This window comes from Berghia stephanieae, chromosome 5, assembly GCF_034508935.2.
Source record: "Berghia stephanieae isolate SIO BIC M18660-M18661 chromosome 5, UCSD_Bste_1.3, whole genome shotgun sequence".
Taxonomy (NCBI): domain Eukaryota; kingdom Metazoa; phylum Mollusca; class Gastropoda; order Nudibranchia; family Aeolidiidae; genus Berghia; species Berghia stephanieae.
In genome coordinates, this window is record NC_088364.1 from 32827620 (window position 1) to 32855468 (window position 27849).

The 27849-nt window shown below is 33.9% G+C and overlaps 1 protein-coding gene across 2 annotated transcripts in view; it reads left to right on the forward strand.

Moving 5' to 3' along the window:
* The window catches only part of LOC144972774 (leucine-rich repeat serine/threonine-protein kinase 1-like), a 79710-nt gene that overhangs the window by 35908 nt on the left and 15953 nt on the right, over positions 1-27849 (forward strand). For both annotated transcript variants that reach the window (XM_078914393.1, XM_078914394.1), the window contains 25 exons: positions 338-482; positions 1311-2045; positions 3218-3313; positions 4030-4774; positions 6905-7080; positions 8495-8652; positions 9283-9487; positions 10483-10644; positions 11519-11664; positions 12133-12244; positions 14079-14225; positions 14588-14710; positions 15285-15549; positions 16481-16613; positions 17307-17398; positions 18587-18709; positions 19639-19838; positions 20838-20981; positions 21684-21920; positions 22297-22430; positions 22867-23002; positions 24179-24280; positions 24810-25102; positions 25687-25891; positions 26721-26837. In XM_078914393.1, the coding sequence (XP_078770519.1) occupies positions 338-482; positions 1311-2045; positions 3218-3313; positions 4030-4774; positions 6905-7080; positions 8495-8652; positions 9283-9487; positions 10483-10644; positions 11519-11664; positions 12133-12244; positions 14079-14225; positions 14588-14710; positions 15285-15549; positions 16481-16613; positions 17307-17398; positions 18587-18709; positions 19639-19838; positions 20838-20981; positions 21684-21920; positions 22297-22430; positions 22867-23002; positions 24179-24280; positions 24810-25102; positions 25687-25891; positions 26721-26837 (5131 nt within the window). The remainder of the gene's footprint in view (positions 1-337; positions 483-1310; positions 2046-3217; positions 3314-4029; positions 4775-6904; positions 7081-8494; positions 8653-9282; positions 9488-10482; positions 10645-11518; positions 11665-12132; positions 12245-14078; positions 14226-14587; positions 14711-15284; positions 15550-16480; positions 16614-17306; positions 17399-18586; positions 18710-19638; positions 19839-20837; positions 20982-21683; positions 21921-22296; positions 22431-22866; positions 23003-24178; positions 24281-24809; positions 25103-25686; positions 25892-26720; positions 26838-27849) is intronic.

A 27849-nucleotide genomic window follows, 5' to 3' on the forward strand; every position in this document is an offset into this window, starting at 1 on the left:
ACCTCAGTATAATTTCCAGTCACCTGGTGAACAGTAATAAATTAGTAGGTAACGTCTTTTCATTTGAATTCAGTGCTCAAATAGGGGTCAGTCGATGTGTTTGCACAAAAGTTCAGTAAATTTTTCTCTCCTGAATCAACAACCCTGGTCGAGATTTACTTGAAGTGTACATTTTTAGGGGGAAATATAACATACATTGTGTCATAATTGCTTTATTAAATACCTGCCATTTTTCCAACTTAAGACAAGAAAAATTTTCAGAAATAAATACATGTAAAAAATGAGTTTGAAGTTAGCCCATAATACATTCTTAACTTTCATTCAATCAATTTTCTAGAGCTTCCAAGTGTGGTTATGCAGACATTCTGTGTTTGTTATTGTCTGAATCGACGCAGTGTACGCCTCAGAGGGACACTGGTTTAACATTGCTCCATTTAGCTTGTGAGTCGGGTCATCGAGATGTCATTGACATTCTACAACAGGTAAGTTCTTCCTTTACTTCTTCATCTTCATATAAACTTAATGACTCTTTTAGACAAGGCTGCATATATAAAATATTTTTTAAAATTATTGTGCTATTCTGATTATCTGTCATGTAGTGCATCTTTAATGGCATCCATATTACTTCAGCAGTTACGTTGTACCATAAGGAGAATGTATTTGGGGAAAGAGACTGTAGATGGCTGTTACTTTAGATGGAAGACTATTTTAAAAGTTCTTGGCAGTTTTTCAAATAGGATAGCAAAAGACAAAATATGAAATAGGAGAAAATTGTCTACATGGTCTGTTTAAAAAAATAAATAAATAAAAAGAATGAGATAAGTAAGACGTCATAAGCAGTTCACCATCACAAAATGAGCCATAAGGGCTAAGTTTCTTGGTCAGTGTACAAACCGGAAACTGGAAGCATGATTTGAACTCGGGTGTTAGTGCAATACCTTTTCCATGTTGCTCCTGACCAGAGAGGAAGACTTTTGCTGTCTTTTCTGTTCATTCATAATTAATAGTTCCTCTCCTTTTTGTACATATGCTGGAGTGAGATAGTTATCTTTTGCCTAGTTCTTTGCTGAGATTCCAGGCAGAGAGGATAACCTTCAAATTCAGTGAAAGTGTTATTTTGATATATTAAAATAGGTCACATTTGTCATAAAATTTGTTTTGTTAGGCTTGACTTTTCAGGAGTCACACTGTTGATAGCAGTATGATATAAATATTTTTTGGGACACGGGCATTTAGCTCTTTGTTGTACTTATTTCATATGTAGTAACAAAGAGTGATAATAACTTCCCAATAAATGTCTTGCTCCTCAGAGTTTTCCAGAACTAACCAACCTGAGGTCAATAGATCATCAACTACCCTTACACATAGCTGTCATACACAATAGATTAGAAGCTGTCAAAGCCCTCTTGAACTTTCCTTACTCCGAACTTTCACCATTTGAGGATGCTGCAACAGGCATCACCTACTACTGTGGTCTGGAATTGAATGGGAGAGATTCCTCTGGAGAAACTCCCTTGCACATTGCATGTCGACATAATTTCATTGACATTATCAAAGTTCTAGTCAATTTTTCTGTTCATGTGGAAGTAAAGAAAAAGTCCATTCCACGATCAACATCCCTCAGATCTCGTACTTTTGATTTGGAAAAACAACTGGAGGAAGAAAATGAAGATGATTTGTCCACATCGAACAGCCTGGAATGTGAAGGAAGTAGTACCAGTATGTCACCAACTCTTAGTCCAGATGACCATCACAACAAGACTAAGCAATCTTTTGTACTGTTTTACCCTGTCGACATTACAATTTCCAATGTTGAAGGCTTGTCTCCCTTTCACATGGCTATTCGCTATGGTTGCACAGAGGCTGTACAAGTCATGTTGTCATGTCGACCCCTTCCTCCACCAGTACTGCGGACTAAAGACAAAGAGTATTCTGTCTTGACATATGCCTATGAATGTGGCAATATGGACATCCTGAAACTTTTGCTGTCATATGGATTTGTGGATGTGGATAACAAAGTTTTATCCTCTTCATTCTTTAGTCAGGTAGGAATGTTACTTTAATCCATATAACTAATACATTAGCTGACTTTTATTTTTTATTTTTGTTGTTGTTGGTAAGTACTTTCATCAAATGAGTGATTTTTATTTCTCTTACTGGTTATCATCATCCTGAATCACTGTAAGAACAGTATTTTCAGTTTCATCTAGGTGACTAACTCGACCACATAATTTTATAGTTGTGACTTAAAGTTATCTTCTAATGTATGGCAAAAACCACTCTGCTGTGACACGCAGATAATCACTTTAATTAATTGTTGATATTTGAAGTGTATTTGATGTCTCAAAGGGTTAGAGGTGTGTCACATACAGCGGAACCCTATTAGGATCAACATTAGATGTCCATGACATGTGCACTCTGCATACTTTGGTCATTACCAATCTTTACCAAATGTATGATTTAGGTTGAAAATGAATACTGTATTTAGATAGTAGCAATCAAGGAATATTGTGTGAACAAATTGACCCAGTGCCTATTAGTTTGGCTTAATCAACACAAAGATTCATATGAATATGAGATTTTGTTCTTGACCATTGTTTTTTTTTTTTAATATAACAACATGAGAACAATATGACGGATTTAACAGCTAAACTTACAATGAGCAATATTCACAGCAATTGTACATGTATGACATTTGGATGTAATTATTTCCATATATTCAAAACATATGTCAATTACTCAAAAACAAATCTTTTCAGTTGTTTTTGTTGGAGCCCATACGTTTGTTGTTGTTGTTGTTGTTGTTGCGTCTTTCAGATAAGTAAATCATCATCATCAGCATCATGGCTTATCCGTCCTACTGAATTTTTTTTTTCAAGGGTGTCATCTCTCTTGAAATGTTAAAAAAAAGCAAGTTGTAGTTTCTCTATCATCTTGATGAGATATGGCTCCGTAATGCCCAGGGACTCTTTCACATATTTGTTAATTTCCTTTGCTGTCCAGGTAATGGGGAGAATTTTCCGGTAGCATTTTATTTCAAATATATTAATTTATTCTCATCCTTTTTATGTGATTGTCCATGATTTACATGTTCTTAATATTTTCAAGTAAATTGAGTAAATTAGATTTTAAAATAAAAAGTGCACCATGCATTAAACATTTTCACTCTAGATTTATTTAATCATTTTAAACAAAAATTTTCATTTTTATCTTTCAGGACCATGAGAGTGAATGCTTGCTGCTTACATATAAGTCTAGCAAAGATCCTGCTCATAACATCAACAAAGTGGAAATGAAAAAGATGGTTCTCCAGGTTAGAATTTATTCATATGAGATGGATGTCAAGTGTCAGAACATTATTCTTGTTTAATAAAGTCTGCTGCTATAATGATACACACCACTCCTATTCTCTCTACTAAGCTGCTTATACAAACTCATACTACTCTACTACATACTACTACTACTACTACTACTCTACTACTACTACTACTACTACTACTACTACTACTACTACTACTACTACTACTACTTACTACTACTACTACTAACTCTACTACTACTACTACTACTACTACTACTATCATACTACTACTACTACTACTACATCTACTACTACTACTACTACTCACTACTACTACTACTACTACTTACTACTACTACTACTACTATAGCTACTACTACTACTACTACTAACTACTAACTACTACTACTACTACTACTACTACTATACTACTACTATACTATTCTAACTACTACTAATACTACTACTACTACTATATAGTTACTTTCAACTATTACTCACCACCACCATCGTTACTTAAATGAATACTTTAACTACAATAGATACCGCCAAAACTAAAATTTCTTGCTACACTTTCATTTCTACCATTATAACCACCACTATTCATTTTTTTTGGGGGGGGGGGTTTATTTCTTGACTTTAGTGTTAAAAGAACACAAATGATTTTATATCCAACTTTATGTTTACAATTCTAAATCATTTACTTTATATTCTTCTTATCCACTCAGCAATCAAACAGTACAGAGCAATTGTCATCATTCGAGCCAGAATTCAAAATCAAGTATCCAAACACTCCTGTGGCCATCAACTGGAACAACATCGGAATGCTTGCTGACATCGAACCAGTCTGTCTTGCCAATGCCTGTAAATTGCACAACCCTACCCTATCTCAAACTTTAGAATCATCCATTGTCTTGTGTGCTCTTACAAAAGTGGATATATCCAAAAACAGTTTCCGGAAGTTTCCATCCATCCTGCTGAGACTTCCATCTCTAGTCCTCTTGAAAGCTTCCAGAAATGAAATTGCTGAAATTCCAGACAACTGTGATGTTCTGTGCGTCTCTCTTGAGGAGCTGCATCTCAATGAGAACAGACTCTCATCCTTACCGAAATTCATTTTTCAGTTTCCGGCATTGAAATATTTAGATGTGTCAGTAAATCGTCTAGCTGAAATGCCTCCTGAAATGTGGGTCGCCTTGTCCTTAATTTCTTTGAAATTGTCCAATAACAAATTGACTGTATTACCAGCTCTACCCTCTGACCACCCAATGCATCGTAACCTCAGCACCAGCTCAAGTGCTGTCAAATTTAGAAAGGCTTCAATGGGATCTTTCCGCAGGGAAGTGACAAATTCTTTTTCTGAGTCAATAGGCAGCAGTGTGGAAGGAGAGAACAGTAAAGACACAAGTACATATTTCATGGAGGACAATAGTAAAGAAAGCATTGCAGATTTTACAGTACTGTCAATGCAAGGTAAGGATTTGTAATGATGCTGTAATCATTTGATTTCCAATTCATATTTTATTTACTGTTTACATTTGAACCCATAACTTTTTGCGACATGCTGCATAAAGGCACATTTGCCCATTTCTTCATTTTATTCAACTTCTTCTGACTCCTCCCTAGACCTCTTCCTTTCAATCATCATCATTCATCATCATCATCATCATCATCGTCTTCCTCTTCTTCTTCTTCTTCTTCTTCTTCTTCTTCTTCTTCTTCTTCTTCTTCTTCTTCTTCTTCTTCTTCTTCTTCTCTTCTTCTTCTTCTTCTTCTTCTTCTTCTTCTTCTTCTCTACTACTATCACTACTACTACTACTACTACTACTACTACTACTACTACTACTACTACTACTACTACTACTACTACTACTACTACTACTACTACTACTACTATACTACTACTACTACTACTACTACTACTACTATACTACTACTACTACTACTACTACTACTACTACTACTACTACTACTACTACTACTTCTTCTTTTATCTTCATTTTTATTTACTTTTACATTATTATCATTTTAGCTTAAGCTATCAAATTTACTTAAAGCGATTTAAAAGATTTACTAAATTCTCTTTACCCGTCTACTCCTTTTCATTATTATTATACATTTTCATGTCTATACTAATCTCCATTAGTGGACATTTTGTCACTGTTAAAACTACCTACAACTGATTAAGACCACTCAATCATCCTGACTGGTGTATTGTAAGTTGGAAAGATGTCATTGTAAATATACTTTGACTTGTTGACACTGTCCTATGCAATTTGTGTGCTTCCCTGACATAATCAGTCGCATGTTGAAATTTTTTGTTTTGTTTTTTTTTGCATTTTTTGAAAGCTCAATGTTTCCCGAGTATTTTAATCTGTATTTGAAGCAAGCAAATCGGGTGATTTTTTCATGAAGTTATGGTCATAGGCATGGCCTAGGGTGTGAAACCCTAATTTTGAGAAAATCGTTTTCAAAGAGTTGATATGAAGTATAATAATTGGCAGTGTCTACGTACATGGTAACCGGGCACCTAGCCTCAGGATCTACGTACACGGTAGCTCCAGTAACTGGTTTGCAGCTACAATACAAGCAATGGCTGGACCTCGCTCTGTATCTGTGTGTGTGTGTGTGTGTGTGTTATTTTGTAAAATCAAAGGCGAGATTCAAGGTTACCGGGTATAAATGTTATAGTGTATGTAGGTCCTGAGGCTAGGTGCCCGGTTAGTAACGAAAATAATGATACCAAAATATCTGCGATATTCCTCTTTATAACGAAGTTATGCATCTTTAATTGAACCCCCCTAAAACTTTTAGTAAAAGCGAACGGCACTTTCCAGTCATAACTTTCTTATGGGTGAGTTGGGTCACAATTTGACTCCCACTGCTGCTGCCTAAAGTTACTGTGTATGTAGACACTCCGATAATAATTACCTTCATAAGTGCCTGGCTACAGACAGTCATGGATATTGTTAGAGTGCAAGTGCAGATGCAAAAGGGGTGCCACACAATTTTATGAAATCAGAGCTTAGTTTCATATTATCTGTTCTGTTTCTCTGAATCTGAAGCGTTCAGATGCTAAAGTCTTACTGCCCATAAATCCAAATAATGTTGACAATCACAAATGAATCAACATGAGCGGAATACAAGACTAGACAACAGATGAAGACGTTGATGACTGGCGTGGCTTGGTATTAAATTCCATTTTCATATAGTTCTTTAGTCTTTACTATAAGGGTAAAATCATGTTGTTGAGTAATAGATTCTTGTTTTGTATTTGTTCAATCTTTCTTCTTAAAATGATCTGTCTTTGGTATTTGCATCAATGTCATTTATAAAGCATCAATTTCACATAGATACTTTCAATTTGTAATGAAACACATTGCTTCTCTCATTTGTATACATGGGTCCAAACCTGAAACACTATTCTTAAGTTAGTTTTACAACTGAAGATAAGCGGCTAAAGCGTGAATAATTCCTTGATTGTATGTGGCTGAGGCTCTTTAGGATGGTAAAATTGAAAATAGGCTTTAGAACTTTGCATCTTTTATTATATAAAATAATTCAGGTATTTTGTGATGTTCATTTGTTTTATTGATTGAGCAGAAGTGACCACCAATTCTGTAGTCCGCATCAACAAGTGGAGTATGGGTATCTCCGTGGTGGACAGAGACCCCTGGAAGGCCAGTGGTCAATCCAGCGGTCTCAAGCAACTCTGGCTGAACAAGAACAAACTGACCCAAATACCATCTGCCTTATCGTGTTGTGCTCCCTTTCTGGAGGTTAGTATTTTTTTGTTGGGTGCGTTTAACGGAGGATTATAAAAGCAGATATGTATGTTTTCTTTTAAAGTTATTAAAGGTTATAGATGATGTGAAAATAAATGGGTTTCTTTGGTATCTAAGCTTTCTTCAAATTATCTCTGTCGTCTATCTGGAATTTAGTAAAGTATTTATGTCTTTATTGTTTTTTGTTGTTGGCTGAATAAGGGTTTTGAGCCCGAAATAATCCTTTTTGGTATTTTATTCTTTTTTGAAGCTGTTATATTCATTTTTGTTTATTAAGATTTCTTCATGATTTTATTGATTTACTTCTTGGAACAGAAATTCAGGTTGTTAAAAGATACTTTTCTCGATTTTTTTTTGTGAATATAAGATAGATGGGATCAAATACTTTTCTCGATTTTTTTGTGAATATAAGATAGATGGGATCAAGTTTATTAATGCAAGGAGGAGATTGTAAACCTCTCACAAACCTACAATGAATAAAGAACCTTCACCAAGATTTTGTATTTGCTTTTGCTTTTGATGATTTTTTTGGATTTTTTTTTTTTTTTGGCTGTCTTTTTTACCCATCACATATTGTGGAAGGAATAGACCAATGACTTCTCTCTCTCTCTCTCTCTCTCTCTCTCTCTCTCTCTCTCTCTCCTCTCCCTCTCTCTTCTCTCTCTCTCTCTCTCTCTCTCTCTCTCTCTATCTCTCTATCTATCTCTTCTCATCTCTCTCTCTCTCTCTCTCTCTCTCTCTCATCATCTCTCTCTCTCTCTCTCCTCTTCTCTCTCTCTCTTGCTCTCTCTTCCTATCTCCCCTCTCTCTCTCTCTCTCTCTCTCTCTCTCTCTCTCTCTCTCCTCTCCTCTCCTCTCTCTCTCTCTCTCTCTCTCTCTCTCTCATCTCTCTCTCTTCCCTCTCCTCTCCCTCTCCCTCTCCCTCTCCCTCTCTCCCTCTCTCTCTCTCTCTCTCTCTCTCTTCTCTCTCTCTCTCTCTCTCTCTCTCTCTCTCTCTCTCTCTCTCTCCCTCCCTCCTCCCTCCCTCCCTCCCTCCTCCCTCCCTCCCTCCCTCCTCCTCTCTCCCTCTCTCCCTCTCTCTCTCTCTCTCTCTCTCTCTGGCGCTGATATGACCTTAATGTGTTGCAAGCGCCCTAAAACCCTTAAAAACAAACAAATCTCTCTCTCTCTCTCTCTCTCTCTCTCTCTCTCTCTCTCTCTCTCTCTCTCTCTCTCTCTCTCTCTCTCTCTCTCTCTCTCTCTCTCTCTCTCTCTCTCTCTCTCTCTCTCTCTCTCTCTCTCTAGCCCAGATTTTAGGCAATGAAAAAGGAAACTATTTAGCCTGATAAAATATTTTTTAATTTCCAGCAATGGGGTGTGTGTGGGGTGGGGGGTCAGCAAAAGTAAATAACCACCATATACTTTTCAGGTTTTAGATATATCTGAGAATCCTCTGACATCTGCTGGCAGCATATGGGACTTCCCCTCGTCCCTCATCGAGCTCAGTCTGTACAAGACAGGCCTGAGTTCTCTTGATTCGTGGAGGGCTCCACTTGATGCTTCACAGGATTCTGGCTATCATGGCAGGTTAGAGTTGTAGACTTTGAGTTAGTAGGACTTAAAAGAATGGATTTAATGTATTATGTCACACGTGTGAATATATGGCTATTTTTAACATCAATATATATGAAATACAAAAAATAATAATATAAATAAATAGCATATATTGTGTACTTAACCTTTATTTTTAAGAAATCAAAATCAAATTTGACAATAAACTAAGGTAATGATACAATACAGTAACAGACTGAGTCGTATAAATTTTAGATTTGTCAAAAAAACTGTGCTGGTCTTTTATTTTTCTTTTGTTTTTGCTTGGTTTTCTGACCTTTTTATTTCTTCCGTTTCCTCTCAGAACTCTGGCTTTATTATCAAAATAAGCTTCTATCAAAATAAGTCAAGTTATTAAAAAATTAATTGAATAAATTTAGGAAAAGATGAACAAATGAATAAATGAAACAAAAAAAAAAACATGTATTCATAAAGGAGAATCGGAATGATTTTTTAAAAATGTCTTTGAATGTCAAACAGGCCAACACCATGTTTACAGTGCTCACTATAAAATGATCTCGAACATCAATATTCAATACTTTCATTTGTTGTTTTTATTTTGTTTTGTCTCCCATATTTGCCACTTTCTTTTGTGGTACAAAACAGTCAAAGTTCTTTAGGATCCTCTTACAGTAAAACCAGAGAATCTTGCTCTTCTCTGAGGGATTTCTTCAATGCTAACAGTTGTCCCCATCGGTCTCATGGATCTCTCAGCAAGCTGGAAAAGCTCAATCTCTCATTCAACAGTCTTTCATCAGTTTGCCTGGCCAGGGACTCTCACAAAGACAACAAGCAGGCTGATGCTTTCAGTGTAAGTTTGTCCAGCAACCAATGTTAATACATTCTCATATGTTGTATTAAGTGTGTGTTGCTAATACGCATTGTGGGTAAAATAGCATAAAATTGCAAAACCATAAGCAGGTATTAAAAGAGTTACTATCTGATCAAATGATTTATGTAACTTTGATGCGATGAATGCAATAAAGTATAAAGTCAATTCTCACAATAGAAATCAGATTGTGAAATAAAAAAAGAAGATTATTAAACTGAAATGTTATAATTATAAGAGGGAAATATTGAACAGTATAAACTATGTGTGTTGCCTGATTACAGAGAAGTCAGCTTTGAAGATTAAGGTTCTTAGGGCAGGGACATTGTTTCTTTGTTCTGAGGGGAAGCTTCCTGTCTTCTGCACCGATAACAGGAGACATGGTATAGCTACCAACAGACTATGGTCAAAGGTCTACCTAACAGCTGTCACTCTGCATCAGTTGGATCTGGCAATATCAACCACTTGTACTCGTTGAAGTATTGGGCTGGAAGATGTGGAATACGTGGTTGAACATTGCATCATGACTTAACTAGCCGCAGGTTTCAAGAAGGTCATGAGTACGGAGGAAAATATGTGGGTTGGATAGAAGGTGGTATTGTTAGACTGCAGTGTACCCATCAGAGGCTGCTGTTTCATAATTTGTTCTCTACATTGAATAGAATTTAGATATACATTGCTGATAAACTTTTTATCAGCATAAGGCAGACATGTCTATAGTCATAGGGAATCCCAAAAACAAAGATACTATTTAAAAACAAATTTATTGTTTAATTCAATACAAAAGGAAAAAAAATGTTTTTCCTAACATATAGTTGAATATAGGAATATAATAAATAGCATAAAACCAGAAATAGATAATAACTATGTATTATTTATGTGCTTTATTTCCTGAAGCTCATTTTATATAATTTTTTATTTGATTGTAAAGTTAAAAAAATTCTTTTCTCTTATTTATTTTCTCTTTTCATTGGCAGGTGTGCAGTATGGAATCAGAGGAAATTCAGGGCAGACTTCTGTTTCCACTTTTGTCAGAATTGAATTTGAGTGGAAATAAGTTGCTTTCTCTTCCTCCTGAGATTGGAGAGCTTAGTGGTTTGAAGATCCTGTCCTTGAGACGTAATCCGAGGTTGAGGGAAGTGAGTCCAATTTTTAAATTTATTATGATTAGATCTTTAACGAGGAAAAACGGATACTCCGTTATTGTTCACAGAGACTGGTATCCTACCAGTTGTTGGTTGGCAAGTGCTAGCATTTTCCGACTATTTGGAATGTCAATCATTGTTGATCATGACCATATTTGAACTGTTGTCTACTGTAGTAACATTGTAGAAAAAAAATAGATGCATTCGACAAAAAGACTGTCAAACTAGGTAGTGATACTTTTCCCAAAGTAAATTCAATTATTCCTTTTTTTCACAGACAAATAGGCCGTTTAGTATTATACCTTACTTTTGGATGTAGGAAACAGTTCCAAAGTTATGATGATTTTACTGCTCAAATTGACAAATTTTGCCGATGCAACAAACTCATAACCTGTGCTCTGGGAATTTCCCCGATAGGCAGGTTCCTAATATGATGACTACTTTTCTTTTTGAAATATGACTTAAATATGAAGAGAGGATGATCGGTCACTGGAGACAATATTTAAACAGCCTTTCAATTTTGAGGAAATTCGGCATGGAGATAGACATGACATATCTAGAAGAGCCTTCTTTTTTCTTCTTTTTTTTTCACTCCCAATTTTGAAAAAAAAAAAAAAAAAATTAAGAAGGCAAATTTTATAATCAAACTATAATTTCATGGGAATTTTTTTTTGATGTATGGATTTCTAAAGTTTATAACTTCAAATTTTAGATAGGATTGGATTATGTGCTCTGAATAAGTTATTGTCAAGTTATTATTGTTTACCCGTTGATCTGTTTGTCGATCTCTTAAGTAAATGGATTGATTTTGATAAAAATTAGTTTGCTTTACCTTTGCAATTCTGATTACGACTTATTTATATTCCAGTTGCCCCCAAAGCTTGGGCTGCTGAAAAATCTTTGGAAGTTGGACTTGGAGTTTTGTCCTCTGGATGGCACCATTCAAGACTTTTTGCACAACTCTAGGTTTCCGGTTAAGGATATTTTGGGATTTTTACAGTCAGTGCTAGAAGAGTGAGTCTATTATTTTTAGTTTGAATATGTAGTTCACATATGGTTTGTGAATTTAGGAGTGATATATTTAATCTTTTAAACAAAAATGAAATTCGAATGTCTTTGTGTCTTTAAAAAAAATGGAATTAAAAAAAATATATGTCATTATTTGTCGCGAAGATTCATATTATTAATATTCATATTACTATTGTTATTATTATTTATTATTATTATTATTATTATTATTATTATTAATTATTATTATTATTATTATTATTATTATTATTATTATTATTATTATTATTATTATTATTATTATTATTATTATTATTATTATTATTATTGCTATTACTCTCATCACCATTGCTATAAATGTTGATGTTTATTTTTTATCCACTGAGCAGTAATGCATTTTGATTGTAAACTGTAATTCTATTGATATATTTTTATTTTGTTTGTTTTTTTCTTTAAATAATTTTTCTTCATTAGGTCTACAGAATACAATTGCATGAACCTGATGCTGGTTGGCTTTCACAAGATTGGGAAGACGTCATTGCTGCAGAGGCTGTGTGAAAAGGGAAGAATGATAAAAAAATCAACTGTAAGTATTTAGATAGAAATATGTGAGCATCTATGTTGGGTGTTTCAAGAATTCAAAATGCGTATTGTCCGTCACAATGTTTCATTTAATCTCTTACCCCAGCAGTCTATATGGAACAAATTTTCCATTTCATTCATACATGGCAATTTAGTTGGGTTTTTTTGTTTTTGTTTGTTTTAAAACTAGAATTCTAACAATATTTGACACTGCCTATAGCCTGGTATTCATTCTTACCAAAATCGTGTTTGTCTTTGTATGTAAAGTGCCTAATCCCAGACCTGCCAACCAGTACAATTAATCATATTTTAGTACGATTTTTGGACCTCAAATACGTGGATACGATTTTCGTGGATTTAATACGATTTTTTAAAAGATATGTGATGTGAATGATGTTGATAATACATTTGATGCATTGATAAACACGTGTCGTACACCAACTGTTGACCGTGTTTCTGAATGAATGATGCATCACATTTAATACTATAGTTATCATTTCAGTTGCTTATATGATGCCGGTTTTCACCAATATTTTTCTCATACATTTATGAGGATTTGCATAGAATTATGCATATACGTTGTTTAATACTTTAAATAGACCACATTTAAACTTTTGCCACTTATTAAATAGAAAATTCTAAGTGAAAATTTAATTGAACCAATATCTTTGACTATGAAGCCTTCAATTAAAAACTGTATTGCTAATTAACTGAAACATAAATGGGTTTTTCCCTTTATAATAACTAAATTACTCTATTTTGATTTATAAAATTTATAATGATATTTTTTTTTCTTTATTATTTTGTACGAGTCTTGAGCTTCAGGAACGGTATTTGGTTCAAAATGAATTTTTAGAACCATTTTAGAAGTACACTTGTCTCTGCCTATTACGTACTTTGCGAATTTCCCATCATTTGACCAAAGTAATAGTATTAGTAGTATATAGAAGTAATAGTAGAAGTAGTAGGAGAAGTCGTAGTGAATGCTTAAAAACAAAACAAAAAATAAAAAAAATAATCACATCGCTTCTACCACCACTGCCACCATAGTTTCATCATCATCATCATCACCACCACCACCATAGTTTCATCATCATCATCACCACCACTAGAGCACCATCGCTACAACAACCAACACTTCTTCCACTGACACTAGCATCAATACTACCAATATGTTAAGGGTCTTTTGTCCATTTCTTTGAGTGTTTCGAAAGCAATTTCCTTGATATTGCAATTTCTGAGCCTTATGCTAATTTTAAATGGCCATTAAGTTTTAGTTTCTCGATAAATCGATAATTTTGTAATCACTAGAGATTGCTTGAATGATGAAGATCAGAGTTCAGTTTGATTTGGGATTGATGTTAGCTTTTATATAAATTTTTGTATAGTACGCACTTTTTTTCCACATGTGCGGACAAAATACACTTTTCTTTGCTAAGAATACACTTTTTAGGGTCATGGAATACACTTTTCATCCTGAGAAGGTTGGCAGGTCTGTAATCCAAGGACACAATGCTGGAACCAAAGTTTTTTTGTGATGATTGTCATTCATTGGGTCACTGACCTTGGTCAGTTTGGCATGGCTTTGATTCAAGACGAGACTCAATGCCACTGAACCACTGTTGCCTACAGTTTCTTCAATAGATCTATTTTGCAGAAGCCTTTTTTTTTCACGTTGACTTCGTGCTAGTAAAACAAATTGTTTTGTTTTGTCGTTGTTATCATTGTTGTTGTTGTTTTTGCTGTTTCTAAAACTGTTGCTGTTGGTGTTGTATAGTTTTTCAAACCGATGGCTGAATTTGATTTTTTTCTTTTTTCTTTTTTTTTCAATTACACAGCATTGGAGGGACAGAGTCAACAATGGGAATGAAGCTAAAGGGCAGACCACTCTTCTTTCTACTGTCGGTATTGACATTAACCAACTGGTGTTGGAGAAAAAGACCAAAGGGCCTGTCATATTCAGGACTTGGGACTTTGGTGGACAGGTGCGTATTAGAAATCGAATCTGGTCCACTTTCCATTAATTCTATTATTTCTAAATTTAGAAAAGAAAAGAAAAAATGTTGAGTATGAAAAATATTAACGATACCAGTTGTTTTGTTGTTTTGTTTTTTTTCATTAATTATTATTGCAAATTTTAGTGCACTGCTAGATATTATTTGGTAGACCAAAAAAAAAAAAAATCAATCAAATAAAAGGAATGCAAATGGGTTTGATATTTTATTTTGAGTTTGTACTTTTTATATTTTCTTTCAAATCATCTCGGCTTTTACCAGTCAGTTATAAAATGTGCCTGATCCTTTATTCTTTGCCTCCCCATACCCTCACTGCACTTTCTCATTTCCAGCGTGAATACTATGCCACACACCAATATTTCCTGTCCCCACGTTCCCTCTACCTAGTGGTCTGGAGCATCATAGAAGGTGAGAGAGGGGTGGAGAGTTTGTTGCTCTGGTTGATTAATATTCAGGTGGGTAAAAAAGAAAACTTAATTCATTGGTATTTTACGTAAACTGTTATTTTCCCTTTTATTATTATTTCTTAATGAAATTTAGTTTCTTTGTTTTTGTCATGATAAGCTTATTATTTTGATACTCTTTTATTGAATATAATGATAGTGGTTAAATTTTGAATCAGTTACTTCTGAAATTGTATCAATTAATTATTCTGCTAAGTCATATCTTTATGTTCATAAATAATCATGATCTTTACAAATCACTAACTTTTTAGTCTCTTGGTTAAACTAATTTTATATTCGAGCATTTCAAAAACAACTCCTCATACTGTTATACTGTTACACGGCAATTGACAGATAAATACAATCTCAAAAGTGTTTTGTAACAGTCACTTTGTGACAATGGACAGAGAAGCACAGTCCCAAAAGTTGAAATAATATCCCATTAGTGAACATTTTCTTGAAATTGAACCCATCTCTATGACAATAAATAGTCTTCTATCTTTGAGGGAAATGATGACCTCGATCACTGTATAGAATGATTAGCAGAATAGTAACAGAATGATGATGTTTGAATTTGTCTAAATAGGCCAGAGCTCCAGGAGCATCTGTCATCATTGTTGGCACCCACTTGGACATTCTAAGAGATAAAGCAACTCGCGGAAATTTCCCAGGGGACTTTGAAGAGTCCATGATGCTTTTGATAGAGAAAATGTTCCTGTCAAATCAAGAACCTGACAAGAGCGGTCTTCCCAATATTCTGATGGCCATCAACGTCAGCTGCAAAACAGGGGAGAATATCAAGAGACTGGTGGATGCCATTTACGAATGTGTCTTCGACCTGAAACACCCTAGTAATACAATTTTTCATTATTTTTAATTAATATATCTTAATTTATTTTTTTGGTGTGTTTTTGGATTACTGGCTTAACTTTCACTTTAAAAAATTATGCTATTATAACGTTTTGTCAATGTCAGATATTAGCAATGTATTATAGATCAAAAATTAAGGTATAATGATAACCTTTTGTCAATTCCAGAGATGACCAATTTGATTAATTTTTTGAATAAATTTGGTATTTTGTGGGATATCATTTTTTTAAATCATGTTCTTGGGCACGATCAGAATAACTCGTTTAATAAATACAAAGAAATGAAAGAATCATATATTATTCCGAGGAGGCTCCAATGACATATTATAGTCAAGGGGTCTACAATAACAGTTGGTATATCAATCAGCTCTCTAAATTAAAGGCACCAATCTCAGGTGCAATTGAAGTTTATTTTCTGATCACTATCCACTCAGCAGTGATTTGATAGCTGGCTGTTAGATCTGACAGAAAGTGCTTTGCAAAAGACTATCCTCCTTTTCAATGGTATCAAGCAATTAAAACTATTCATTTAATGCCACAGAATCTGGAGTTCAACTCAAACTCCAGGGAATTATGGCTCACTTAAAGGACTAATTTTTTTATTTTTTTTTCTCGTCAAGTCATTTGCTATTCCTAACTACGATGAAATGAGTTGTTAACAGTTTAAAAATTCACATCAATCCTTGAAATAATAGAAGTCTTTCATCTAAGGTGAGATACATGATTCATTTGCAGATTTGAATTTCACCAGAACAGAAATATTCATTTTTTAAGTTTAAAAAGTATATTATCCCTTTTTTATGAGACTTTTTACTCGACTTATTGAATCATAATACCCACCTCCCACCCCCTAAAAATAATTTTTTATATCCTTTGTTAATTTTATTTATTTTTAAAATTTGTCACCGAACAGAATCGAGGACACAATTTTTGGTAAATCAGAAGATTCCAAGGAAGTATTTGCTTCTGCAGAATATCATTAGGGAACTAGCCGATGATAGGATCAAAAGCATGAAGGAACCCGTTCTCAACAGATCAAAATATACGTAAGTCCAATTTAGTTTAGGTTTTAGTTGAATTAATAATTTGTTAATAGCAGCATTATCAGTGAAGTGTCATTTTGTAGTTTCTGTCATGTTGCAAACCAATTGTTTGAATTCCACCATGACCTATTTCTCGTAAGATTATCTTGCAGATCTCAGAAACTCAAGTAGTAATTCTTTGAACATTATTTCTCATACTTTGATTAGTTAATTCATTTTAAATATGAGTGGAATTGGTGAGGTAAGTTGACTTGACTGTATTATTCATATACTTCTTTCTAAAATTTTACAATTCAAGACCGAAGTGGATTGCTTGCGACTCAGGTAGTTTCTTATTTGATTCATGAGTTTTTATGAAGTACAATATCAACAAAATGTGCTCAAAGTGCTCTGAAAGTCAACAACAACATGTGTGTGTAGACATGACACCTATTGGGCAATTTTGCATTTTTTTTTCAACAGATACAATGCTGTTACCTGCCAGGTATTCATTTTATACCTAAAAATTTGTGAAAAATTGTAAATAAAGAGCTTTTTCCAAGGATTAAAGGATTATTATTATTATTATTATTATTATTGTTATTATTATTATTATTATCATTATTATTATTATTATTATTATTATTATTATTATTATTATTATTATTATTATTATTACTTTTATTGTTATCATTCTTTTTTTTTTTTCATTTTCAGCTTGTGTGTTCAAAACAAGATGATGGAAAATGGGATGACTTTCAGAGATGTTGAGGAGTTGGAACAAGCAACCAGATTTCTCCATGAAAACGGTAAATATTTTGATTGTACTGTCCAATCTGGATAATCGCAACTTGGTTAATTGCAACTTTCGGTTAATCGCAAAATTTTCCACTGGTTAATTGCAAAAAACTCTGGTTAATTGCAACACATTTTTTACCTCAAAATGTGAGAGATTCGAGAAATCAAAATCTCATGATTAAATTTCATCATGGGTGAAATTATGACAGGTTGAAGTATCGAGAGTGGGTGGGGTTTAATAGTACAGTGGTGTGTCGCCATTACAGTATGGGTTTGTGAGGTCATCTGACCATTAGATAGGAGGCAAGAGGACTGGGCATTGTCTAGAGAACAAGTAGACAATGAATGACAGTTGTAAGGAAAGACTGAGCGATATCCTTTGTTTTGGGATTGACAACTGTGCATTTTGACCAATGGGTTTGGTGAAAGCTTATTGTCTCTCACCACAGCTAATCTCTATGTCTCTTTCAAATATTTAGAACAAAAAAGTAAAAGTTATTCCAATCTGAATAAGATGTCTGCTTGCATCAAAGCTGCTTTTGCTTGTCAAAATTTATACAGGGTTGCCATATAGTTTTTGTTTCAATCAAATTGTCAGTCTATGGTGGACTAAGAACAATGTTTACAACAACTTTATGGTATGAAATCTAATCGCTGGTCAAATCACGATTGCTACAAGAACTTACAACAAGCAGTGGTGAAAACAGTGTCCCATCATTTTATCTGAAATCGACCAATGATACCGTAGCCGTGCACAAGTCCTTGTAAACTCAGAGGGAAAATGTTGCAAGTGGACAGAAAACTCAACTTCTGTTAATTGCAACTTCGGTTAATAACAATATTTTCACTGATCTCAAGGTGTTGCAATTATCCGAAGTGGACTGTATTTCATACAATTTTTCTTTCACCTTTATGGTACACTAGGATCAATTTATATTTGTGTCTTTACATAAAAACTTTTTTTTACTTGGGATAAAGTAATGAATGTGTGGGCAAGTTTTTTGTTTTAAAAAAATATTTTTTTGTTTTTTATCTCATTTTCAAATTTATTGCTACATGACTAAAACACTATTTTCATTATTGTTGTTTTTTTGTTGTTATTGTTGCCATCATCACTGTGGTCATCGTCGTTGTTGTTAAGATATTTTCAATGTTTGATATGCAGTTGTATTTTTTTTTTTTTTCAAATTTGTTTACAGGTGTGCTTTTCCACTATGATGACCTCCCCCTTAGTGATCTTTTCTTCCTAGACCCCCAATGGCTGTGTGACCAGCTGGCTAAGGTTATCACTGTCAAAGAGATCAACAACTTTGCACAAAGAGGTCAGAGGTCTAATGGCTACATCAGTTATTTAATGATTAATAGCAGTTATATTGTGCCCAACCCTCCCCCTCCCCCTTCTTCTCTTCCCTCTGATAACATGCTCAAAGCGTTTTACAATATCAATTAGAAGCAGAAACTTCAAATAAATTTACTCCAATTTCATGAATTATTTTAGGTTTCACCATTTTAAAAAAAATGATCTTCGATATCTATTGTGACAACAGTTATTCTGAAGATTATTAACATAGACTTTGAACGTTTTATAAGTAGGATTGTGTATTTATTAACAAGTCAATGCAGATTGTCTTTTGTTGTTTTTCTTGATGGCATTATTTTGGAGCACTTTTAAAGACAAATATTTTCAGTGGATGTATTAGTAAAAATTTTTATAATCCAGAGAGAACCAAGGAGTTGATTAACAGCTCACTAAGTTGGAATTAGATGGCAAATTTTCCTTATTTTCCTTTATTCCTATGTACATGCATTCAAAAGGATGGTTGAATTGAAGTCACGTTACATAGGAAGAGGGAATAAAAATATACACAAAGATTATTTGTACTTGTTGCGAATTCTGTGACGTTTTTGCCAAGTACAATATTCTGTCTTTTTACTTGCTAAACTGTTTTGGATCATTTACTACAATTTCTGATTTTGATTTATTTTAACACCAATTCATTGATTTGCGTTTGTCACCATTAACAAGGTCATTTTAAGTCTGCCTCCATATAAGAGATTAAAAGATTTAAAACTTTCAATTTTGTGTTCAGAAATTCTTCACATCTTTTAGCAATAATAGGTATTGTTTCTGAAAATTGTGACCTGTAAACTAGATTATCTTGAAACGTTTTAAAATGATTTTGATTCTCAAAAAAAAACAAAACAAGATTTTTAACCTTAAAAAAAAAAATAATAATGAACCTATTTTTAGGTGTGATGAAGGTAAACAGTCTTGAGTTTCTGTTCAAGTCAAATACATTCCAACCCAAACACATCAAGACGTACATCACCAGCCTTTTGAGCAAGTTTGAAGTGGCTTTACAGTTTGACGAAGAGCACTTGTTGTTACCATCTCTTTTGCCCACTGAGATGGAACTTGTGGATATGGCGAGGAGGAAGAGTGATGTCAGGGTAAGGAAGGATATCTAAATTGATCAACCCTCTGCAGACAAGGTTCTTTTACTCCTAAACTTCCAGGATATTTAATTGTTTTTTTTTTAACTAAGAGAGCAGAAACAGGGTTGGAATCTGAGCTTCAAGGATCTGAGATATTGAAGTCAGGTTGCCTGGCTTCTCCTTCTTTGTAAAAATGGTTCGGTATCATTATACGTAAGAATAATATTGAACCCTATCTTTTAAGGGTTAATCGAGCCAATTCTACAATGTACAAAAAAAAACCCAAAAACATCCAAAATACATGTCATAGAAATTTGTCTTGCTATTTAGAGGTTTCAGCCTTAATTCTACTTGTAACTATAAACGAATCATATTCATTTTTCCATTTTGATCAGTCAATTAAGTAAGCTCATAGGTTAAAAAAAGAATAATGTATGCACAGAATTTTATGTTTTGCATCATATTTTCAACATTATCTGGATTAGCACATCACTCCCTTTCCATCCCCTCTAAAATATGTTTTCATTTCTGACATGACTTACTTAAGTTGACTTAATCCTCTTTGTTCTTTATGGAGTCTCAACATCATTTCTCTATCTTCCTCTGAATTTTTTCTGGGTCTTCATCTCCTCCCAGCTCAGATCTGAAGCTTTGATTTTGTCCAGCAGGTACTACTCCAGGTGTAAACTGCCCTCCTTTCCCCCCCCCCCCCCCCTGCAATTCCATTCAAGTGCCTGCCTGGTAATATTTCACGAGTCCTTGTACAGAATATGGCCAACTCATAGCTTCTTGAGATGTTTGAACTCCACAGATATGAGTATAGTGAAGACTCATTATTCCAACACTGATGTTTTCATTGGCATCCCTTATTCGGCTAATCTTGCATGCGTATGATATATAAAAGAACAAGCAATCTATTCATTTTGAGTCGGGCGAAGAATAAAAATGAGATGCTTATTTGTTTGAATAGCTAGGCTTTTATAATTGACTCTTTACGAATTACTTATTTCACAGATTCCTCTGAGAAAACCTTGTGACTCCCAGACATCAGAGCAGAAATACTCAGGGATTCGGTCTCGTCGTTCCGGGCGTCGTTTGCCTGAACAAACCCCCAATGTTCTTCATGTTGGCTCTTCTGTCTTTTATGCTGGTTCTCAGGTATGGAATAAACAAAGCTTTGATTGAATATTTCACCTATGATTTTGATTTTCACCTATTTAGCTGAATAGTTGTTACAAGCTATCTATAATCAGTCAAGAATGTATTTATTATATAGATGTATTTTTTGGCAAGGAGACACTTACTGTGTCTTGTATCCCTCTATATTCGTTTTCCAACATGCTTTCTGTCATTGTCTTGGAGTGAGATTACTTGGTTTTGTCCTGGCCCTGGCCTATTCCTGGATGGGACGAAAACAGTCAAATATATAATTAGAGTTTTGGGAGATGATTTTTTTGTCTTGTAAATCATCTCTCTGTTATGCCCTGTATTATTTTTGTTTTGTTTTACATATGTATGATTTGTAAACATTTGAGTGTGTTCCTCTTAGTGGGGACTTGTGCTTGTCAGGATGTCAGGAGACATTGAGGTGATTTCAAACTAAGTACACTGATAGTGTGCTCTTGGAATCCCCATTTGAACTAATTCCCCTTTGTCTTCCTTTTTCTTGGATAATTTAATTGTAATTCTAGAACTTTTTACAACCCCATTACTTCATTTTTACTGGCACTGATATGGCCATAGGCTAAAAACCATCTAACATCTGAATTAACTAAAGTCTTATTAAAACATATTATACATTCATTTAAACCAAAAAATATTGCATTTTTCGCCAAATTTTATTTTTTTCCAACTCTGCAGTTCGTCCCAGACTTAGGTTCAAGACTCAACATGAAGGATTCCCCTAACCTATCACTCCTGGCTATCAAGCCAACCAGTAGCCCAATCCTGTCCAATTGCCGACTCTACTTCATGACCTATTTTCCCAGTGGATTCTGGCCTCGACTTATTACTCGCATTCTCGCTGACGAGTCACTCTATCCCATTGCCAAGAAACTCTTTCATCTTCCTACTGAGTTGAGGCAGAGAAGTCGGGAGGTTAGTGATTATAATGATAATAATAATAATAATAATAATAAAGAAGAAGAAGAAGAAGAAAAAGAAGAAGAAGAAGAAGAAGAAGAAGAAGAAGAAAGAAGAAGAAGAAGAAGAAGAAGAATAACAATAATAATAATAATAATAATAATAATAATAATAATAATAATAATAATAATAATAATAATAATAACAATAATAATAATAATAATATAAACAATTTAAATTGGCACCACTTTGATTAAACCAAAAATTTCCTTTTTCTTTGTCACATTATTGAAAGATTGACTCTAAAATTTGTGAATGTAGCACAGTGATGTTTAGAGAAGCAACTTTGCCTACAATTTTTAAATGTCAACCTGTTCATTTCTCTATCCAGGTCCAATTCTTGTCGGAAAAAGACCCAGAATGGCGATGTTGGCAGACTGGCTTGGAGTTGTTTTTCATGGGGTTTGAGATGATGAGAATACGAGAAGTTGTTTTCTCAACGTCGTCATATTTCTGTGATTATAGGTATGAAATAAATAGTCCTTTCTAGCTAGCTCATTTTAGAAATTAAAACACAAACCCGTTGAACCTTACGTGGGTTTTTTATTATCAAAAAACGTTTTTAGGGGAAATGAATATTTGAAATTTCAACGCAGTATAAAATGAGGCAAGTATAAAAATGTGTGCTCATATTGCCAGTACCATATTGAAAATGGTCTGGAATATTACGAGTGTAAGAACAAAAATAAAAGGTCATTTTGGCTGACTCGCAAGACAGTCTTTAAAAATAAAAGTCTAGAATGTTCTCAGGAGTTTAAAGATACTTGTATCACATCTGTATGTTGTTTTAAGAATTGAGATTATTTTTGTTAATATGATAGATTTTAATTTTTCTTTTTTTTTAATATAGTACCTATTTTAGGGACATAGTATTTTAAAGATACTTAACTTATGTCTACAGCCAGTGTCGAATCAAGTGCAGCATAGATAGTGAATGGGCATTCCTGGATGTTTTGAATAGCAAGATAATGGAGATCACCTTCCCTACAGACTCATTGAGGTTCCATGTAGCCAGTGATGCAGGTCCTCCATTGCAGGTAGCAGCTAATACATCTTACTTTTTTTTTTTAATGGCTTTGTGTGAGCAAAAAAGATTTTTAGATAATAAAGAAAGGGTTATGAAGTGTTTTGGTTATTCTCTTCTTATTTTACTGCATTTGTATTTTGTTTTTGTTTTTTTGTTTGTTTTTTTACCCAATATAAAATTGAAGGTGAGTGGTGTGAAATTTATGACAAATAAATGATTCAGAAAAAGGATAACAATGAACACTCTAACAGTCATTGTTTCTTAAAATTGCAAATATCAACCTTGATTATATATGAAATAAACAAACAGTGGAGGTTTTTGGTTTTTTTTTTTCTTAATGGTTATTATTTCGTGGTGGGGGGGGGGGGGGGGGGGGGGCGCTCATATTTTTTTAGCCAAAATTAAAATAATTACAGTTTTACTCATTTTTTCAACATTTTTTTTTTTAATGATTTTTTTTTATTCCAGCCTCAAGTTTAATATGATATACATGTTCAATTGATATTGTACTCTTGAAGGAATCAAGCTATTCAAAAAAATAATAAATTAATAAAATTACCTTTATTCGTCCCATAGGGGAAATTTGTCTATAGGGTCTATTCTAAGGGAAGAGTGGAATAACCCAGGCATCAGCCACATTGCAGATAGGGTGAGGTGACTTGCTCAAGGTCACACAGCACAACGGCGGGTGATTGAACCACGCTGCAGCCCATTCCCAAGGAAAACATTGACATTCCAGCTATAAATTTGTGCAATCTTTTGGAATGATCGTGAACGATTATCAGATTGGTTTGTGCAGCTATGTGGTCTTATGGTATGACACTCATCTTCAGATCAGAAGGTCCTGGATTTGAGTCCCTCCATGAGTGGTGCATAGTTGAGTCCTCTTTACTCACATTCTCTCACCATGTTCAGGTGTAAAATGAGCACCTGGCCATTAACAGTATTGTCTCTGTGAGAAAAAATTGTAATACCGCCTAACGTGTTAAGCTGGGGACCCCTGGTAAAGCGCTTTGAGCACATTTCATGGATGCTGCCCTGTATAAATACTCAAGCTTGGACTGATTTTAAAAAGCCTGATTTACCTTATAAGAAAAAAGAGAATCAACTTTAAAAGGGACATATTGGAATGAATTTTCTTGAGAACAACCAATCATAATTTTTTTTTTCTCATTTAATCTTAAAGAATTTGGATTTCTCAAAGCCATCAGCAATCATTTACCGAGAGGAGATGTTTACAACACAATTATTGGTTAAAATAGTGGAGCACATCGACAATTTATTACAGGTATGTACTTTTAAAAGTACTTAGGCAAGTTAAATCATAAAGGGAGAAGGAAAAAGATCAGAAAATTGATTTAATATTCTCAGCTAAAAGTGTCTTAAATCCATCCTGCTTTGTTTAGTTGAACTGAAGCGCTCAAAGATTCGCAAATATAGGCGTATGGTTCTCTTTAGCTATGAATTAAGCTTTCATTTTATTGCTTTCAGAAATGTATATAAAATGTTTTTGCACATACCATACTTTTGCCTGCTTTTGTAGATCTGATATAGTAGTTCTTTGTCATTTTCATACTTATCATGCAAACAATTTACGAGTCAAATTGAGGGCTCATATTTTAGCAGTTTGGATTTTGTGATATTGTATTATTTAACGTCGCTTCAATCAATGAATCTAGATTTTCTTGAAAATAAAAGATTTATTTATTTTAAGATTTTATCATTATCAATTTCAACACCCCCCCCCCCCCCCCCCCCCTGAAAAAAATACATCATGTGTCAGTCAATATGTCTCTATTTTTTTCTCTTCCTGACAGGATTGGTATCCAGACCTTGGAGAGTTACGGTTCAATCAAAATTGTGAAGGTCGATACCTTGTGACACGTGTCATCCCCTGTCCTCAGTGTCTGAACAAGGAGGTGACCAATCAGCATGCCTCAAAGGAAGACAGTTGGTTTCTTCTCAACCCTGAGGTACCAGACATCTGTACACCAGTTGTCATCACCAGGGATAGGGAAAGAAGCAAAACAAGCCCAGAGTCTAATTCACCTGCAGACCTAAATATGGATGAAGTCCTTGACAATGTGGAGGATTTCCAAAGCAGAGAAAGGTGAGGCAATTTATAAAGTACAGCGGTGATTACCTAAATTTGACACCCATTTCACTTAAGTGTCCATTCATTTGGTTAAACATTAAGATATAACTCAAAGCGGATTTTGCATAATTGCCCATTTTGAAGATGTTATGTATTCAACACTGACAAGCCGCTTTTCACAAGCTCTGTGATTCTCTCAAGTTATACTTAAATTATTGTGCATTTTAAAAATCTTCTAAAGTAATGAGTTAAAATAAAAAGATGCAGAAGTCATACTCTTTCAACGAGAATTATACACATTTAAAGTATTTTAGAAATAATAGTAATGAAATGACTATAACACCAGAAAATTTAAAGAGGTCTTCCAACTCCATTACATTAATGTAATAGCTGGCTCAAGCAGTGAGATAGTCCAGATGATTATTCTGTAGATAATTTGTTATCTTTTCCAAAAAAATTTCAGTGACTTATCCTACCATTTTTATTCCTTTGTATCTATACGTCATGTGACTGCCAAAACGTTTTCAAAGTTCCAATCATTTTGATTGCTTTTTTTCACTTTTCTCTCCCCCCCCCCCCCCCCCAAACCATCCTTGAAGGAGTTTGACTGAGGGCCAGGCTTTGATTTATAACCGTTCAGCACCAGACAGTGAAGCCGTCATTTATTCCTGGCTGGTGGAGAGATGCATGTTGGACGTTTTAGAGGGAGTGAATTCAGTCTGTCCCTATCATGGATCTGTCTCTCCTTTGTTCTTACTGGGTCGAGACGGCACCACGCAGCAGCTGTGCATTGCTCAGGATGTGGTATGTAGTGATATTGATTGGAAAAAAAACAAACAATAAAGTTAAAAAAGAAAAGAAAGTAAAGAGAGAATAACTTCATTGTACCACATTCGATCTAAAGAAATGATTCATCCTCTGTTTGGGACAGTCTTATTAAACATCTAATAACATTGCCTGACTTTACTCTCATTCATTCAACACCCTTCCTCTCTCCAGCAGTCTCATTCTAGGTGTCTCTTTTTTTTTTTTTTTATTCATTTTTGGGAGGGGGGGGGGGGGGGCAAGGTTTAATTATTATTTTTATTTTTGGTTGGTACAACTATGTGGACTTATTGGAAATTATTGACATTGAATTGTGTCCTAGTTTATTTCTTTTGTTTGTTTAGGTTTTTTTTTCATGTTGAATGTCACTTGCAACTTAATGGGGCCAATTAAAATCTTATTTGAGCGTTTTAGTAAAGAATTCATACATTATTTCTCCTAGCTTAGCTCAATTATAAGTGAGTTATAGACAGTGATGGACATTATTTGGTTTTAGGAATAAAAATGCCTAACGAACTACTTTTACAATATGCATTAAAAATTTGGACCTCTTTGGTCTATAAGATGTGAATTCATTATAAAATCTCGCGTAGAAATTTTTCAAAATCATATTGGTGCCGATTCTTTATTTGTAATTACATTATAAAATAGTTTTATCTAAAAATTTTCTTAAATTTGGTATATTTCAGTCAAGAAATTATTTTGTCCTTGCATTAACCTATACATGATCACATTGTTTTGGTTTTCTCCAAGTAGTGTTATCATTTGTTCAAATTTGTTTGAAATTTTTTATTCATTAATTCTACAGGTGTTCAATGACTTGAGTCAGTCTTTGTTACTTCCATCTTCTAGTCAACTTGAAATCGGTGAATATCTGGGCAAAGGCAATTTTGGAGAGGTTCATAAAGGTTCTCTTTTCTATGAGGTATGTATTCACAGATTCGGTTTGTTTTTTTAGGAGTGTATTATAATTTTTTTTTCTTGTTTGGTTTAGTTTCGGTGACGGTGGCTTGGTAAATTAAACTTGATTCTAAACATTGTTTGTTTAGCGGGCAATGTTCCTTATTTCTGCAGTTGCATTTTCTGGTGGATGGGTTTTGCTCTTGTCAGTGGTTTATTAATATTTTTTTGTTGTGGCTTGAAATTATTTGTTCTAAGTTGCGCATACACGAGTAGCATATTTTTATGGTATTCCTGTTGATAATTTTATGTAGCTTGTGGTTTTAGAATGTTTAGAATCAAGTTTAATTTACCAAGCCACAGTCACCGAAACTAAAACAAACAAGCAAGAAAAATATGTAGGACTAACGGAAAATAATTTCAAAACAAGATACAACCTCCACACCTCAACATTTAGAAACACTAACAAAAAAACATCCACACAACTCAGCAAACATATTTGGAAATTAAAAGACAACAAACTAGACCACAACATTTCATGTAAAATTTTATCTAAAGCATTCAGGATACACACCAACATCAAAACAATGTAGCTTATGCCTGGAAGAGAAATATACTATAATCAAACACCCTCATGAAGTCACAATCAACACGAAAAATGAGATGTACAATACATGTCCACATCGCCGGAAGTTCTTGTTAATCAACTACAAACCGGAACCACTTCAACAAACAACAACAGTCAACAAACCAAACATGTAACAGACAGTCCTGACGATGGCTAATTAGGCCTGAAACATTAGACTGTCTCAAACATGTGGTAAATATTTTTAAAATAATAATTCGCTCCATTGCTACATGTCGAGCACTTTTCGTACCATATTTGTATCAAACACGATTCAATTATATATATATATATATATATATATATATATATATATATATATATATATATATATATATATATATATATATATATATATATATATATATATATATATATATATATATATATATATATATATTATTTAAAATAT